A 17,156-nucleotide genomic window follows, 5' to 3' on the forward strand; every position below is an offset into this window, starting at 1 on the left:
AAAACCGGCTACTACAAGGCAAAAGAGCAAAACAGCAGAAGCGGATACGACCCCACAAACACAACAAGTGGGTTAAAGTTAAAACACCAGCACTCCGACGATCGATCTCCATGTTTTGCAACGTGACGCTTTGTTTTGATTAATCTGCGCATGTCAGACGGCAGTTGTCAAACGTCCTTTCGGAATAAAGGCAGTCACATGTAAACGCTGGATCGGAATAGATGAAGTGACATGTAAACAGCTGATCTGAAATTTCCATTTGGAATGATTTGAATCGGTATGAATAAAAGTCAGCATGTAAACGTGGCTACTGACTCAGCTTTCCAATGATACCTTTTTTTAGTACAATCGGTGAGAAAATAAACAAGTTAAAGGCCTTTACCTTGCTCTTATAATTGCAAAATGGGTCACATAGTCAGAATTGGAGATTCATTGAATTTTTATTACACTCGCCTACCAAAACTGGCCCTACTTCTCAGACCTTTAAATGACAATATCCTTGTTATTTCTTATCATTGAATAATATGAGGTTTATCCGAGGCGCGATTATTGCTAGTTGAAAACTTTACCCAATAATCTTCATATCTTTGGAATTGTGTTTTCGTGTATATTCTAATAATACACATTTAGTTTGCATTCCGTATTTTTTTGGGGTCATATACCTACATAGTAACCAGATGCATACAACTGATTAGTTAACCCCCCCCCAAAATGCTTAATCCTGCTGTAAACTATGGTACTATTTGGCAGAAAATTGGACTTGAGTCACAGGGCCTCGAACTCGAGTTGGCTCGAGTCGGATATTTGATGACTCGCAATGGCGTACCGCACGCAGGCTATTTTTAGACTGTGACGTCGCATCGTTAAAGCGGAAGTAAAGCCGAGGTGGGACATTATAGACCCGCCCTCGCATAGACCCAACGTAAAAAATGCTACTTTTCTCCGGTAATCTTTCAAAAACGAACATGCCGATCACGCATTGCTTTTTTTGGAACTTGGAGAAACGACTCTAGACATTACGACACATGAAGGATGTTTTCTTCATACGTTTCCGGAAACCAAAAACTCGAGAGGAAAAAATGTGAAGACCGAATCAACTTGCGCGGACTTTAACACCAGCTCGGCGAATCCATTCAAGTTTCATATGCAGAAAACATTATGTTGGGTTGGCACGGTCTTTCAGAGGACAATGAGGTAAGCCATTTTTATATTTTTAACTTATTTTTTTAGCGTAATGTTGTGCCGTACTGCTTCTGTCTGACAATGAATGACCTGAAAAGAATTACATTGGTATCTGACTGCCACTGTTACCGTTTCTGTTATATATATAAAAAAACAACTTTAGTAAGGGGGAAGTGTAAATAAATTATAGGATTAAGATGTGTTATCAATGAAAAAATAAAAGTGTTCATCGGCTGTCACTGAGTAGCATTTGCGATCGCTACACAAAGCTAACTAAATTACCCCCAAGAGCGGTAAGAGACGTAGGACAACCAGAGGATGTATAAGAAAGACAGGGATGATGGTAAAGGATAGCTTGTTGAAACAGGAGAATGTCATTGTCAGTCGCGTCGATAAAAAAGCTAAAGCTATGCTTAGGTCGGCTCGTTTTTTTCGTCTTTTTCAGCCTTCGACACTAAAGCCATCTCTTTAACTGAACATTTTTATGTTCTTCCACATCTTTGCCAGTGAATTTGGCAGCAGGCACATCATTTTCGGAGAGAATTGGTAGGTTTAACTCTGTAAACATCTCCTTCGTACACAATTTCCATTCATTTCCTATTAGGGACAAACGGTGGCTTGTCCTTACTTAGCAACAGTAGCTAATGTCATGAATATTAATGAGCGGAAGTGACGTGTTGCTTGCAGTACGCCATTAGACATGGACTTAAAGAAAAAAAAAAATGAACTTGGACTTCACTCACTTGAGCTGGGAGGGCCTGAGACACGACTCGACTTCTGAAGCAATAACTCGAGACGCAACTCGACTTGATTGTGAAACAATGACTCGAGACTCGAAAAGCTTACTTGAAAAACTTGGATTGTAGATTGGCTCCCACCTGCCAGTGATCTGCTTGGAACACCTTAATGCTGGTTTTTCCCTGCACACTATACTGTATTTTTTATAATTATTTTTTACATTGACTTGCGGGTGGGCTGGGGAACAAGGGTGAAGGCCTTGACTAACCTTCGAATTGACCTCGAGGCCCCACTCGACATGACCTCGTGGCTCGACTCGACATGACCTCTGGACTCGACGTGACCTCTGGACTCGACGTGACCTCTGGACTCGACTCGGCGTCACCTCGTGACTCGGCGTCACCTCGAGGCTCGACTCAGCGTGACCTCGTGGCTCGACTCGACCTCGTGACTCGACTCGACTCGACCTCGTGGCTCGACTCGACTCGACCTCGTGGCTCGACTCGACCTCGTGGCTCGACTCGACCTCGTGGCTCGACTCGACCTCGTGGCTCGACTCGACCTCGTGGCTCGACTCGACTCGACGTGACCTCTGGACTCGACTCGACGTGACCTCTGGACTCGACTCGACGTGACCTCTGGACTCGACTCGGCGTGACCTCTGGACTCGACTCGGCGTGACCTCTGGACTCGACTCGGCGTGACCTCTGGACTCGACTCGGCGTGACCTCGAGGCTCGACTCGGCGTGACCTCGAGGCTCGACTCGACCTCGTGGCTCGACTCGACCTCGTGACTCGACTCGACCTCGTGACTCGACTCGACCTCCTGACTCGTCTCGACCTCGTGACTCGACTCGACATGACCTCCTGACTCGTCTCGACCTCGTGACTCGACTCGACATGACCTCCTGACTCGTCTCGACCTCGTGACTCGTCTCGACTCGACCTCGTGACTCGACTCGACATGACCTCGTGACTGGACTCGACATGACCTCGTGACTCGACTCGACATGACCTCGTGACTCGACTCGACATGACCTCGTGACTCGACATAACCTCGTGATTCGACTCGACTCGACATAACCTCGTGATTCGACTCGACATAACCCCGTGACTCAACTCGACCACAACAGGTACTACCCGGGGCTTGTGACCCGGATCAGAGTGACTTGTGCAATTGTCTGCTATTTGGTAGTTATATCAAACTCTATAAAACTAACATTTTTATTGCTGATCATTGAAAAATGTTGTTTGCCGTTGTCATGTCAATCAATAATTTCCAATCAAGATTTGGATGCAATCGGCATACTTTCAAAATAATCAATTAGAATATTAGGCATTTTCTTCTTGATAAATTTGCTAAATTTGAGAAGAAAATCAAGACAACAAACCCTCACATAGAAGTAAAAATTAAAAAAAAAAAAAAAAAAAACTGCCAGTGCCAATGGCAGAAAAACATGGAAATCAGAATCCAAATATTGAGTTGCTAACGGCGTCCAATCCATTTTTACTATTTGGGCAAGGAGTGTTCATTCACTGGCAGCCAGCCCGTGCGTCATGAAATAAATTGCACTTTAACTTGATTAGTATCTTGTAATGCTTCTTCCACATCTGCCAAATTGGGCCACAAGAGAGAAAACGATGGGAATTGGGTCACATCTATTGTAAATAATTCTCAACACTAGTGCAGTGTGGGCGACCACTTCAGTGTAATGATTGGAAAAAAAAAAAAAAAAAGTATCACAAACCAATATACAATTTTAATATATTTCCGACTCGCGTTTCTATTTTGAGGACCGGAACGCATCAAAGACTTTTTAAAGAACACCGTTCAGACGGATTATCTTATTGGAGGAGACCACCCCACGCCACATAATTCCGGCTTCATTAAGTCAGCGTGACGGCAAACTTGGCTTCACTGCCAACATCACCGAGGCGTCTGCATCCTCTCTTCAAACTACATTCAAAAAGAAGAGTAAGCCTCAAAATGTAGAAATGATGGAATGTGCCGTCAGCTAAGAGACCGGACGAAGAGATGCAAGATCAAAAGGGACATTGAAATGATTCCACACCTCAGGATTAATGAGCGACAAATCCTTTTAATGCAGCCTTAACGCATACCCGCTCTGCTCTCACAGGAAGTGGAGGGGATGGATTATTGCGCCATTAGGCTTCTTTGTTTTGAAACAATTTGACAGCTCCAAGAGGGAACAACTGATGGATGAGATTTAGATTTCTTTTTTAGTTTTGGGATAGGATCAGATAAAGTAAAAAAGGACAATTGCAAGTCATTATATGGACTGTGGCACCAAAACATGCAAAAGAGCCAATTTTTCCACATTCTCAGTTCACCCGTGTGCATAGAAGTTAGCGTGCTGCTCTCACACTCTCTTATAACCACTCATTCATTCAATGACAGGGTTTATAGGAATGCCACGGCAGGGATTTTAGGTGGAATAAACACGTCTTAGCTTTACAGGACTTGTCGTCTGTCACAACCTTGATTCCTAGTCTTTGTATTACACAGTCAGGTGAATTGTTCAGATTGCCAGCTTGGATTGACCAAAATTTAATCTTCCGTCCTTCCTGACAACAGTAAGATTCATTAATGAGGGTCTGAACAGACCTAGCCATTAGGAAATAGAGGTACAGTGGGGCAAATAAGTATTTAGTCAACCACAAATTTTGCAAGTTCTCCCACTTGAAAATATTAGAGAGGCTTGTCATTGTCAACATAGGTAAACCTCAACCATGAGAGACAGAATGTGGAAAAAAACCCCGAGAAAATCACATTGTTTGATTTTTAAAGAATTTATTTGCAAATCATGGTGTAAAATAAGTATTTGGTCAATACCAAAAGTTCATCTCAATACTATGTCATGTACCCTTTGTTGCCAATAACGGAATCAAACGTTTTCTGTAACTCTTCACAAGCTTTTCACACACTATTGCTGGTATTTTGGCCCATTCCTCCATGTAGATCTCCTCTAGAGCAGTGATGTTTTGGGGCTGTCGTCGGGCAACACAGACTTTCAACTCCCTCCACAGATTTTCTATGGGGTTGAGATCTGGAGACTGGCTAGGCACTCCAGGACCTTGAAATGCTTCTTACGAAGCCACTCCTTTGTGGCCCTCGCTGTGTGTTGGGATCATTGTCATGCTGAAAGACCCAGCCACGTCTCATCTTCAATGCCCTTGCTGATGGAAGGAAATTTTCACCCAAAATCTCTCGATACATGGACCCATTCATTCTTTCCTTTACACAGATCAGTCATCCTGGTCCCTTTGCAAAAAAACAGCCCCAAAGCATGATGTTTCCACCCCCATGCTTCACAGTGGGTATGGAGCAATTCAGTATTCTTTTTCCTCCAAACAGAAGAACCTGTGTTTTGACCAAAAAGTTCTATTTTGGTTTCATCTGACCATAACACGTTCTCCCAGTCCTCTTTTGGATCATTCAAATGCTCTCTAGTGAACCGCAGACGGGCCTGGACGTGTACTTTCTTCAGCAGTGGGACACGTTTGGCAGTGCAGGATTTGAGTCCCTGGCGGCGCATTGTGTTACTGATAGTAGCCTTTGTTACTGTGGTCCCAGCTCTCTGTAGGTCATTCACTAGGTCGCCCCGTGTGGTTCTGGGATTTTTGCTCACTGTTCTTGTTATCATTTTGACGCCACGGGGTGAGGAGGGAGTTGAAAGTCTGTGTTGCCCAACGATAGCCCCAAAACATCACTGCTCTAGAAGAGATCTGCATGAAGGAATGGGCCAAAATACCAGCAACAGTGTGTGAAAAGCTTGTGAAGAGTTACAGAAAACGTTCGGCCTCCGTTATTGCCAACAAAGGGTACATAACAAAGTATTGAGATGAGACCTGACCAAATACTTATTTTCCACCATGATTTGCAAATAAATTCTTTAAAAATCAAACAATGTGATTTTCTGTTTTTTTTTTCTTCCACATTCTGTCTCTCATGGTTGAGGTTGACCTATGTTGACAGTTACAGGCCTCTCTAATATTTTCAAGTGGGAGAACTAGCACAATTAGTGGTTGACTAAATACTTATTTGCCCCACTGTATGACGATATAACGAAAAGGTTACATATCGTGATACTTTGTAGCCCAAAAGGGTATTGATATGCGCCCACCAAGAACTGATATATCGTTATAAGAAGGTGTCCCTGTTTCAATAAAAAGAAGAGAAACCAAAAATATACTACCAAAATCTTTCATTAGAATCGTTTCTACGTTAGCTCACTAGCTGCCATTGACGGCGCTAGCCATCCAATTCATTTTGACTTGATTGGACGTCTAGCACCGTCAATCCTTTGTTGGCATTTACAGATCACTGCATGTTCATTTTAGAGCATTTACCTGTTGCTTCCTGTTGATTTTGAGTCACTTCCTACTGATTTGGGGACATTCTTGAGTCACTTTCTTTCATTAACCCAAATTCAACAGGAAATGACTTGAAATGCCCCAAAATGAACTCATTGCCTGGTATTGGCTGCCATTGACGGCCATATACGTCCAATCTATTTGAAGGGAACAAATGTTCATTCACTGCCACCCTCCCATTTCAAATGAATTGGATGTCTACTTGTTTTTTGTTTTTTTGTTTTGTTTTAAACCTGTCCTGTTCAACTGTTTGACACGGAGAATGGAAGTCTAACTGTCCTTTTGGTCTGAACAGTTTTAATGTTTCACATTGGTGTATGACATACTCCACTTGTGATCATTCAACATACCTCGTTTATTAAGACAGAGCAGCGAACAGGAAGGGGTTATGGGGGAACGGAAGAAAAAACACAAACAACAACAAGAAATACCTTGAACGCCTATACTAACTATGAATATGTTGGTGCTATTGTCAGCTGGATATGTTTCTGCTTGACACCTTGTTGGGGGCCTGTTGACCAGGGAAAGAGGGTGGGTGGGGGGGGGTCTATTAGATAAGTGATTGGGAGGGTTGGAGGGTACACAAATCAGCTCTGATCTAGAAACCTGTGAATCCCTTGTGAGTGTAAGCCTGCCGGCAACCGACCCTACGCTGCCCCGTCGTCAATCCTGGCGCCGAGGCCCCCCACTTGAGCACGCCAAATCACATCCAGCTGCGCGCGAGCCCCATGGCACCCACCCAGTCACGGGGCCATCGTCACGCCCCAGGAATCCAGGGTGGTCCAACGGGCCACCCGCACCCCCATCAACCGGCCTTAAATTGGACGTCTACTTGTGATAAACTCAGTTCCATTCCACAGCAGAAGGATGAAAAGAGCTTGCTTTCCTGTTTATTATCTATATAGGAAAATATTGTAGAATTATTTCCTGTTCCATGTATCGATAATTGCAAAATCGCAATACTGTGAGATAATTGTTATCTTCGCTTTGTATCCTACTCCATCTTGTAACTGCATAAATTCAGCCGTCTGACTTCGGGATCAGACGATTGATAATTTGAGTCCCTTCACAGTCACATTTAATGCTTTGTGATTCTATTTAGGGAAACATGTTTTAACCCCAAGTGCACAAACAGACATTACAAAAAAAAAACAAAACACCAATCTGCACTGTTGCCACTCCTACCTTTCTCGCACATTGCGCCGCTGTAGCTGGGCAAACACAGACACACAAAGGAGTTGATCTCGTCGATGCAAGTTCCTCCGTTGCGGCAGGGGTTCGACTGGCAGTCATCGACGTCTGGAGGACAAACAGCGAGAGAAAGTGAGCGAACGAGGTCACGTTAAGGTGAAGGAACAACACGCATACTAACGCACCTGCACAATCTCGGCAGTGACTTTTCAAATGACCTGCCTACTAGAGGGAAAAAAAAAACAAACAAACCTTGAGATAAAGTGTGCGAAAGATTAGCCTGAGCGTCCGGAAAAAACAACTTCTAATTAAAGCCAATTGATTGCACGTCATCAAGAATGCACTGAAGCGCGTCATGATAATTGCAAGAGTAAAGGAAAGAGAGTACACAAATGTGAGTAGGAAGTACAAGTAGAACCTCCGAAGTGGAACATTGGACAGAGAAAGCCATAGAAACACCTAGACACATTTGAAATTAGAAGACAACAAACCAACTGAAATTGAAAAATCATTGTAATGAGAAACGTGTGACTTGACTTTCGTGTTTTTTAAGATATACGATCAATTGCAGGCTGTGCATCGGTCTGTCGTGGTGAAGAGGGAGGTAAAATGAAAGGCGAAGCACTATTTACTGGTCGATCTACATTCCTACCCTCACCGATGTCCACGAGCTGTGGGTCGTGACCGAAAGTACAAGTATCCGGATAAAAGGGGCCAAAATGAGTTTCCTCTGAAGAGTGTCTGGGCTCTCACTTAGAGATAAGGTCTGAAGCTCGGTCATCCGAGAGGGGCTCAGAGTAGAGCCGCCGCTTCGAGAGGAGCAAGACGAGGTGGCTCAGGCATCTGATTAGGATGCCTCCGGGACGCCTCCCTGGTGAGGTGTTCAGGCCCGTCTGGGAGGATTCAGGACACGCTAGGGAGACTATGTCTCAGGGCTGCCCTGGGAACTCCTTGAGATTCTCCAAGAACAGCTGGATGAAGTGGCTGGGGAGAGGAAAGTCTGGGCTTCTCTCCTGAAGCTGCTGCCCCCGCGACCGAATATGTGGGAGTAAATGGATGGATGGATGACCCATTGTTCGGCCATTTTTTTTAAAGCTTTAATTTAAAAAGTTGTGTTAGCAGGTAGAACTACTCAACAATTAGGCTAGGTTCATACCGCAGGTTTTAATGCAAAATTGCGATCTTTTGTTATGTCTGTATTTCCTGCGTGCCCGTTAAGACTGCCTTTGTCCATTGAGCCTGTTCAAGTACCACGCATGCGCACGAATTCGCAGTCCGAGATGCGCTGTGCAAACTGTTAGCGTGCATGACGCACACATATATGGGCGGTTTGCCCCGACAATCTTGAAATATTGCTCATTTGGAGCACAGACAAACCCCCATTTTAATTTTTTTATGACTGTTGTCAAGCTAGCTTCTTCCCTAAAAGCCGCGTTCAAGCTAGGCACTAACGCTTAGGGATGGGAATCGAGAACCGGTTCTTAAAGAGTACCGGTTCCGAGTGTTGCGATTCCATATCATCATTTGGCAATTTTTCTAACAATTCTCTTATCTGTTCCAACCAGCACGATTTACGTTTTAAAATTTGCCAATGATACACACTTTCGAATCAGCAAGCACGGCAACATGTTTACCAATGGCGAGACTTCTCATCAATTGTAATCTGGAGAGAGTCGTTGCCGAGTGCATTTACATTGAGTTTAACAGGCCACGTCATTATTCTAGTGCTGTCAAAATTATCGCGTTAACGGACGGTAATTAATTTTTAAAATCAATCATGTTAAAATATTTGACGCAATTAATGCACATGCCCCGCTCAAACAGATCACAATGACAGCACAGTGTCATGTCCACTTGTTACTTGTGTTTTTTGGTGTTTTGTCGCCCTCTGCTGGCACTTGGATGCGACTGATTTTATGGGTTTCAGCACAATGAGCATTGTGTAATTATTGACATCAACAATGACGAACTACGAGTTTTTTTTTTTAATTGAAAATTTTGCAAATTTTATTAAAACGAAAACATTAAGAGGGGTTTTAATATAAAATTTCTATAACTTGTACTAACATTTATCCTTTAAAAACTACAAGTCTTTTTATCCGTGGATCCCTTTAACAGAAAGAATGTTAATAATGTTAATGCCTTCTTGTTGATTTATTGTTATAATAAACAAATACCGTACTTATGTACAGTATGTTGAATGTATATATCAGTCTTGTCTTCTTTCCATTCCAACAATAATTTACAGAAAAATATGGCATATTTTATAGATGGTTTGAATTGCAATTAATTAATTTTTAAACTGTGATTAACTCGATTAAAAATTTTAATCGTTTGACAGCCCTACATTATTCATGAGACTACTTCAAGAAATGGTGATTTTTTTCCCCCAAAAAAGTCTATTAATGCGTCTATCGTATTATTCGTCGAATACTCTATAAGAAAAATATAACATACAGTATATGCATCTAAAATAATCCGAAACTATTTTATTAGCAATTTTAATGCTCCTGTTTGAAAGATTCCATGGGTATGTGTACGTTCCCATAGCAACCAGTCCTGTTATTTCCTACGTCACAAGCGCTGCGTATTCTGGGACCGAGAATAGACGTAAGGTGTGCATTTCGAGCAGAGGACGGCCACCTGTTAGAGGAAGTATAATTTGTTCGTCCATGAACGAACGTAAGTATTTCCATAAGCGGCTTTTAAGGAGGGGCCAGGCTGGCCAGGCCCCCCCCCCCGTTGGCCAAAAAGTGTCATTGCATGTAATTGACTTTGCAACGTACTATATACAAGTTGTAAAGCAATAAAACCGCAACAAAAATGAATTAAATGAACAAAAAAATATATTTTCATCATGGGTCAAAATTATTTTTCGAACAGATCATGTGACTGGCAACTTCGACGGTCATTTGCTTTGCATATAATTAAAAAGGAAACAATAGGGGAGGGCGATTTTATTTTTCAAATGATTTTTTTCTTTGATTGAATTTTTTTTTTTTTTTTTTTTGATTGGAGCAACTTTTTTTGGGATTAAATGATTTAGACACAAATGTCCCCATAATATGGTCCAAACACAAAAAGGATTGCTTCAATCAAAGAAAACTTTTTCGATACAAAATTAAGTGTTCAAATGCAAATTTTTCAATCTCAAATATTTTTTCGCATTCAAAAACATTTTCCATGTTTGAAATTTTTCTTTTTTTTTTTTTTTTGATTGAATAATAAAGACAAAAATGCCCTAGCCAAAATGTGGCCCAAAATTTAATCAAGGTTACTTCAATAAAAAAAATTAAAGAAAAATAGCTTTCACATAGATTTATTTTTTTCAAATGTATTTCTGCATTCAAACACATTTTTTTTTTTTTGGTTGAAAATATATATTTTGATTGAAGCAACTTTTTTTTAAATTGGATAATAAAGACACAAATCTACCTCCAAATGGCTCCGCCCAGGGGATACAATTTTTGACTGGGGTAACTACATTGGCACGACACCGGCGGGCCTACCATATTCAATGGATGACGATCTTGGCGAAAAGCATAGCCTAAGCAGCCTGATTTAGAATTCCCCTCAAGAATGATGGGAACCAAAAAAACATTCATTGTCAACTTATTATTATAAATATTCTTTTAAGTTAATTTTATTGCTGACACTGCGTTTCGGGGTCATCAACATGTTGTGCCCCCCCTGGCCCGAAAGTCAAACTCCGCCTATTAGTATTTGACCGCACGAGATGACCGCACGTGCACGCAGCTTGCTTCCTAGTTGTGCGTGCGCGCTCGCGCCCCCCGCCTTCATGTCATTATAATATTACGAGTCATGTATGTGTGTATGTAATTATCTGCATCGTTTATTGCATCAGCACTAATATGATGCAATTTTCATATTTTCAGAACCACACATATACCCACACATTCCAGTCTTCTTCCACACACATACAAATACATCAACATTTTTCCACGCATGCTCTCATCTGCTCATTGAGCGACTGTCATATCAAGTGCCATTGCCTGTATATAGTTGTGCCTGTTGCCAAGTTGGATTAAAAGTGCCAAAGACCAACTTCACTCTTCGCTCCTTGTGTTCTAACCAACACTCTGAGGCGAATGAACAATAAAACATATTGAACTCAGAACCTCATACAGTCCATTAGTCCAAATTAGAATCGATAAGGGAATCAATAAAGGATCGAATCGTTAAGCAATATCAATAATGGAATCGGAATCGTAAAAATCTGATCAATTCCCATCACTACTAACGCTAATACACAGCTCCATCGCTAACATAGTGGCCTGTCTCTCTCGCTCTTTGCTGACGTAACTGCTGCCTGAATTCCGATTTGGGGGACTTGACAGTTGAGACCGCTGCCGCATTCTGGAAAAATTAGCAAAAGCTCTATTTGTCTTTGTTGTTTATGTTATTTTGTAAAAGGAAAACATTATTCAGATGTTTGGGATGTAACTAAAGCAAAAATAGCTGTGTTAAAGTCAAAGTTATGTTTGAAATGTATGCTTTCACAAAAAGCTCAATTTCTGTTTTTTCATCAGAATCAGGAAAATTGCTCAAATTAAGCTATTTTCTAATGCTGATTTCTAAAGAATGGAAAAAGATATGAACTTACTTTTTTTCCTGCTGAAAGAAGAGAGTCTAATATTTCTTTTGGTGGGTTATTTATACAGCAATAGAACAGAATTTTCTGTGGGCCTTGCAAAATCAGTCAAAATCCAGTAAAACGGCCGGGAGCGAAGAGGGAGACCGGTGAAAATGGCTGGGAGTGAATGAGTTAAATTGGTCAAAATATGACGTTTAATGTTTTTATCTTTACAGCTATATGGATGCTTGAACATTCTGTGAAACACCCTGAATATTTTTCAGACTGTAAGTCACAGTTTTTTACACAGTTAGGCCGGGGGTGCGATTTATGCTCTGGAACGACTTATGTGTAAAATTATGAACACATTATTATATCATTTCACAAGTTATTTTCACACTAAACCGCAAGAGGGCGCTCAAGGCCTATGTTTCAACATTGGCGGTAACTTATAAAAACAACTGAGAAGGGCTGAACAAAATGGCACCAAAAAGAAAATTATATTCTGCAGATTACTAGCTGCAAGTAGTCAAATATGAAGCCAAAAACGGTAACCGAACATCAGAAAGAAAGTTTGGATTTTACATTCACATGCTAACATTATGAATTTAATATGCAATCTCAATTGTAACGATGCAAATGGGCATTCTTAGCATTTGGTGTAAAAAAAAAAATAATAATAATAATAATTGCTTTTACATTGCCAAATGATGTGCAGTTTTACACACCCACACACAAACTGAATCCAGTGTGGGTGCTGTGATGTCCTTTAAAAAAGGAATTTCATTCTGTCGATCTGAGACCTGCAGGCAAAAATCATTAAAATTGCAGCATCCATTCCCCATAATCCAGGAACAGAACAACCCATCCCCCAACCTCTGCGATTTTGGCAAAAGGTCATAGAAAGTGGCAACGGAGGAGGCAGGGAGAAGCAAAAGAGCGGGCCAAAATATGACAGAGAAAATGACATCGCAACAGCGAGGTTACGCTGTGAATTCTGGGAAGTTGGCATGTTTCCGGCTGGGATTAAGGCGGCTTTACGCGAGTGTGTTTGGCTAAAGCGGCGTGACGGCATCATTGCTGGAGAGCCGAGTGATATCAAAGGATGGATTGGACGCAGAGGCGATCGGAGACACACTGCCACTGCAGTTTTCATACTCTCTGACTCATGCTTGACTGTGACAAGAAACATGGGGGGGGGGGGGGGGGACTCAACTGTCGCATCATCCATACAGTATTTATATTTCTAAATTTGAACTATTCATTCATCAATTTTCTATACGTAGCTCGTGGGTTATTCCAGAATTGGAGAATATTTTATGTCCCACCCTTCAAATTTTAAATAATCTGAAAACAATGTTTGAGTCGATTTACTTGTCCTGAGAACAAATCTAAAAACCAAACTATAAAAAAAAAAAATGCTTGAAAATACTTTGAATTACATCATCTAAGCCTGGAGTACTGTTTAAAATGCCACTTTTCACTTGTCACTTGTTATAATGGCTAAATTAAGCCGATAAGCATATGCTTTTTTTCCTGTCTTCCTTTGTCATCGTCTTTTCGGGCAAATTATTCCATATTCTGTTTCTGTCAATGTTTCTCTTTCTTGGCCAAACTATCCCACATTCTGTAACTGTCAGTGATACTGATGATGATGACAATGACAATAAATTTCATTCAAATTAAATCTCAAATAAAACAGTTTAAATAAAATTCCAAACTACTATTTTTGGTATTATTCGTTTCATTGCTGTCACTTAGTGTAAGTGTGGGAACATGTGTCCATAGACTTCACTATCAGTTGATGGGAAACGGAGCGCTTCGAAAACTTAAATTTCAAATATTTTCAAAACCAAAGCCGCTAGCCACCTAAAACCAAAACAGGCACCCCCTTAGCAAATACTAGTCCTTGTCAAAAAAACTGCATATTGTGATAAAGTTCATCATTTTCTGTAATGTACTTATAAACATTAGACTTTCATATATTTTTGATTCGTTACACACAACTGAAGTATTACTGTTCATGCCTTTTATTGTTTTAATATTGATGATTTTGGCAAAAAAGTCAAGAAAAACCAAAAATCCCTGTCTAAAAAAATTTGCATATCAGGAAAAGGTACTCTAAAGAAGCTAATAACCTAATCATCTCAATCAACGAATTAACTCAAAACAACTGTGAAAGATTAAGGCTTTTAAAAACTCCCAGCCTGGTTCATTACTCAAAACCGCAATCATGGGCAAGACTGCCGACCTGTCCAGAAGGCCATCATTGACACCCTCAAGCAAGAGGCTAAGACCCAGAAAGAAATTTCTAAGCAAATAGGCTGTTCCTATAGTGCTGTATCAAGGCACCTCAGTGGGAAGCCTGTGGGAAGGAAAAAGTGTGGCAGGAAAAAGAAGAGGTGACCGCACCCTGACCTTGGGGGGCCTGCAGAAACAGTGGACTGAGTCTGGAGTAGAAACATCCAGAGCCACCGTGCACAGGCGTGTGCAGGAAATGGGCTACAGGTGCCGCATTCCCCAGGTCAAGCAACTTTTGAGTGGCAGAAGCGCCTGACCTGGGCTACAGAGAAGCAGCACTGGACTGTTGCTCAGTGGTCCAAGGTACTTTTTTCAGATGAAAGCAAATTTTGATTGTCATTTGGAAATCAAGGTGCCAGAGCTTGGAGGAAGACTTGCAAGAAGGAAATGCCGAAATGCCTGAAGTCTAGTGTCAAGTACCCACAGTCAGTGATGGTCTGGGATGCCATGTCAGCTGCTGGTGTTGGTCTACTGTGTTTTATCAAGGGCAGGGTCAATTCAGCTAGCTATCAGAAGATCTTGGAGCACTTCAAGCTTCCATCTGCTGAAAAGCTTTATGGAGATGAAGATTTCATTTTTCAGCACGACCTGGCACCTGCTCACAGTGCCAAAACCACTGGTAAATGGTTTACTGACCATGGCATTACTGTGCTCAATTGGCCTGCCAACTCTCCTGATCTGAACCCCATCGAGAATCTGAGGGCTATTATGAAGAGGAAGTTGAGAGACACCAGACCGAACACTGTGGATGAGCTTAAAGCCACTATCGAAGCATCCTGGGCCTCCATAACACCTCAGCGGGGCCACAGGCTGATTGCCTCCATGCCACGCCACACTGAAGCAGTGATTTCTGCTAAAGGATTCCCGACCAAGTATTGAGTGCATAGCTGATATAATTAATTGAAGGTTGACTTTTTTTGTATTAAAACACACTTTTTGTATTGGTTGGATGAAATACGCAAATTTTTTAAGACAGGGATTTTTGTTTTTTTCTTGACTTTTTTGCCGATATCATCAATATTAAAACAATAAAAGGCTTGAACTACTTCAGTTGTGTGTAATAAATCTAAAATATATGAAAGTCTAATGTTTATCAGTACATTACAGAAAATAATGAACTTTATCGCAATATGCTATTTTTTTGAGAAGGACTAGTATAAGTCTCGATGTTCAGCGGCATAAAAAAATTCAAAAGTTGTTCCCGAGTATTTGAGATAAAAATTAGGTTCGCTACAACAGAGCCTTCTGGAGAAGTCTACTGCTTTAAGATGGCGCCTGTTTACTAGCGCGGGAAAGTGTCATTTCGCATCTAGTTCTTGGTACATGTTGTAACGCGGCCATCGTCTGTCATTTCACATCTAGTATATATATATTATATATATATATATATTATATCTACCATAGCCGTATGTTGCCGTATGTTTATAGCAACTAGCAACTGGGCGCTGTTTGTAGCAGCTGACGGCCGCAGTCAGGTATTATTGTTTTTTTTTTTTTAATCTAGCGGCATGAGTTGAACATGATATTTACTCTCGGTCCGTTCCTCATTGCATCTCGAAGAGCGCGCTGTGTTTTATTTCCGCTTTACCTGGTTAATTCAATAATCGGACTTTGGATGTTTGTGAATCGTTCTCGAATCTTCCACTGCCGAATCGCGAATAATCTAAGAATGGGAAATTTCGCACGCCTCTAATGATAATGTTACATGTTGCATGAACAACGAAATGCGAACGTGGCTGGTATGTTAACGTAACATAGCTATTAAGAGTTATTCAGATAACTATAGCATACAGAACATGCTAACAAATTTACCAAAACCATCAGTGTCACTCCAAAACACCAAAAATAACATGTGAAATCATATAACAATGTGTTAATAATTTCACACATAAGTCGCACCCCTAGCCAAACTATGAAAAAAAACTGCGACTTATAGTCCTAAAAAATACGGTAAATCATAAAATATATCAATTATCTGTAAGTTTATTATTGATGAAAATGAAGCAGAAAATCACTACAGTGAAGGCTTATTATTTTAAAAACTTTTGAATCCCAAAATGTCGTTGAATTCTGGAATAACCTACCTTATTGTTGCTTTTTGATTTTACAATTTGTACTGTTTATTTCTACCACTCTAAAATCTCATACTAATTACCATGGTTGCCCTCTATTACTGTTTGCTCTCTTTCCATCTTTTGTCTCAAACCCAGTAATTTTACAACTTATTCAGACTGTCCTATCATAAATCAATTACATCAATCTTTTGGCATAATAAGATGTAAAGACCACCCGCGCTGCAAGACAGAGCTGCAGAAGAAGATGCGGTGAAAAGAAAAATATGCAGCTAAAAATAATGATAGAGTAGAGGCTTTTACAATGAGTGTTTTGTGGTTGTTGTCAAGACCTCTATTGGAGTCTGATGAGATGAAATTGACGATAATTACAATAGTTGAGATACACTCACTCGGTTCTTTTCATTTCAGTGAAACATTGTTTGCCTAATAAATACAGTCATTCAGCAACCAGATGAATAAATGCCAACTCTGTCCTTGTAGCTATTCGTCTTACAACACGCCTCGAGTCATTCACTGTGAATGATCGCTGCAAGCCCTCCTACTCAAAATGGATTGGACGTCTATCGTTGTCCATGGAAGCCAATGAGTTACTTTTTATGCCACTGTATTGTCAAATTATCTGAACCTTTTGGAATCTCTCACATCTCTACGTAAAATAACCATCAAATGTGATCTGATCT

The 17,156-nt window shown here is 40.9% G+C and overlaps 1 protein-coding gene across 2 annotated transcripts in view; it reads right to left on the minus strand.

Annotated features, from left to right (window-relative positions):
- Window positions 1-17,156, minus strand: part of ncanb (neurocan b) — a 401,378-nt gene that overhangs the window by 42,137 nt on the left and 342,085 nt on the right. For both annotated transcript variants that reach the window (XM_057841507.1, XM_057841508.1), the window contains one exon: window positions 7,501-7,614. In XM_057841507.1, coding sequence (XP_057697490.1) covers window positions 7,501-7,614 — 114 coding nt within the window. The remainder of the gene's footprint in view (window positions 1-7,500; window positions 7,615-17,156) is intronic.

Source organism: Corythoichthys intestinalis, chromosome 7 (genome assembly GCF_030265065.1).
Source record: "Corythoichthys intestinalis isolate RoL2023-P3 chromosome 7, ASM3026506v1, whole genome shotgun sequence".
Lineage (NCBI taxonomy): Eukaryota > Metazoa > Chordata > Actinopteri > Syngnathiformes > Syngnathidae > Corythoichthys > Corythoichthys intestinalis.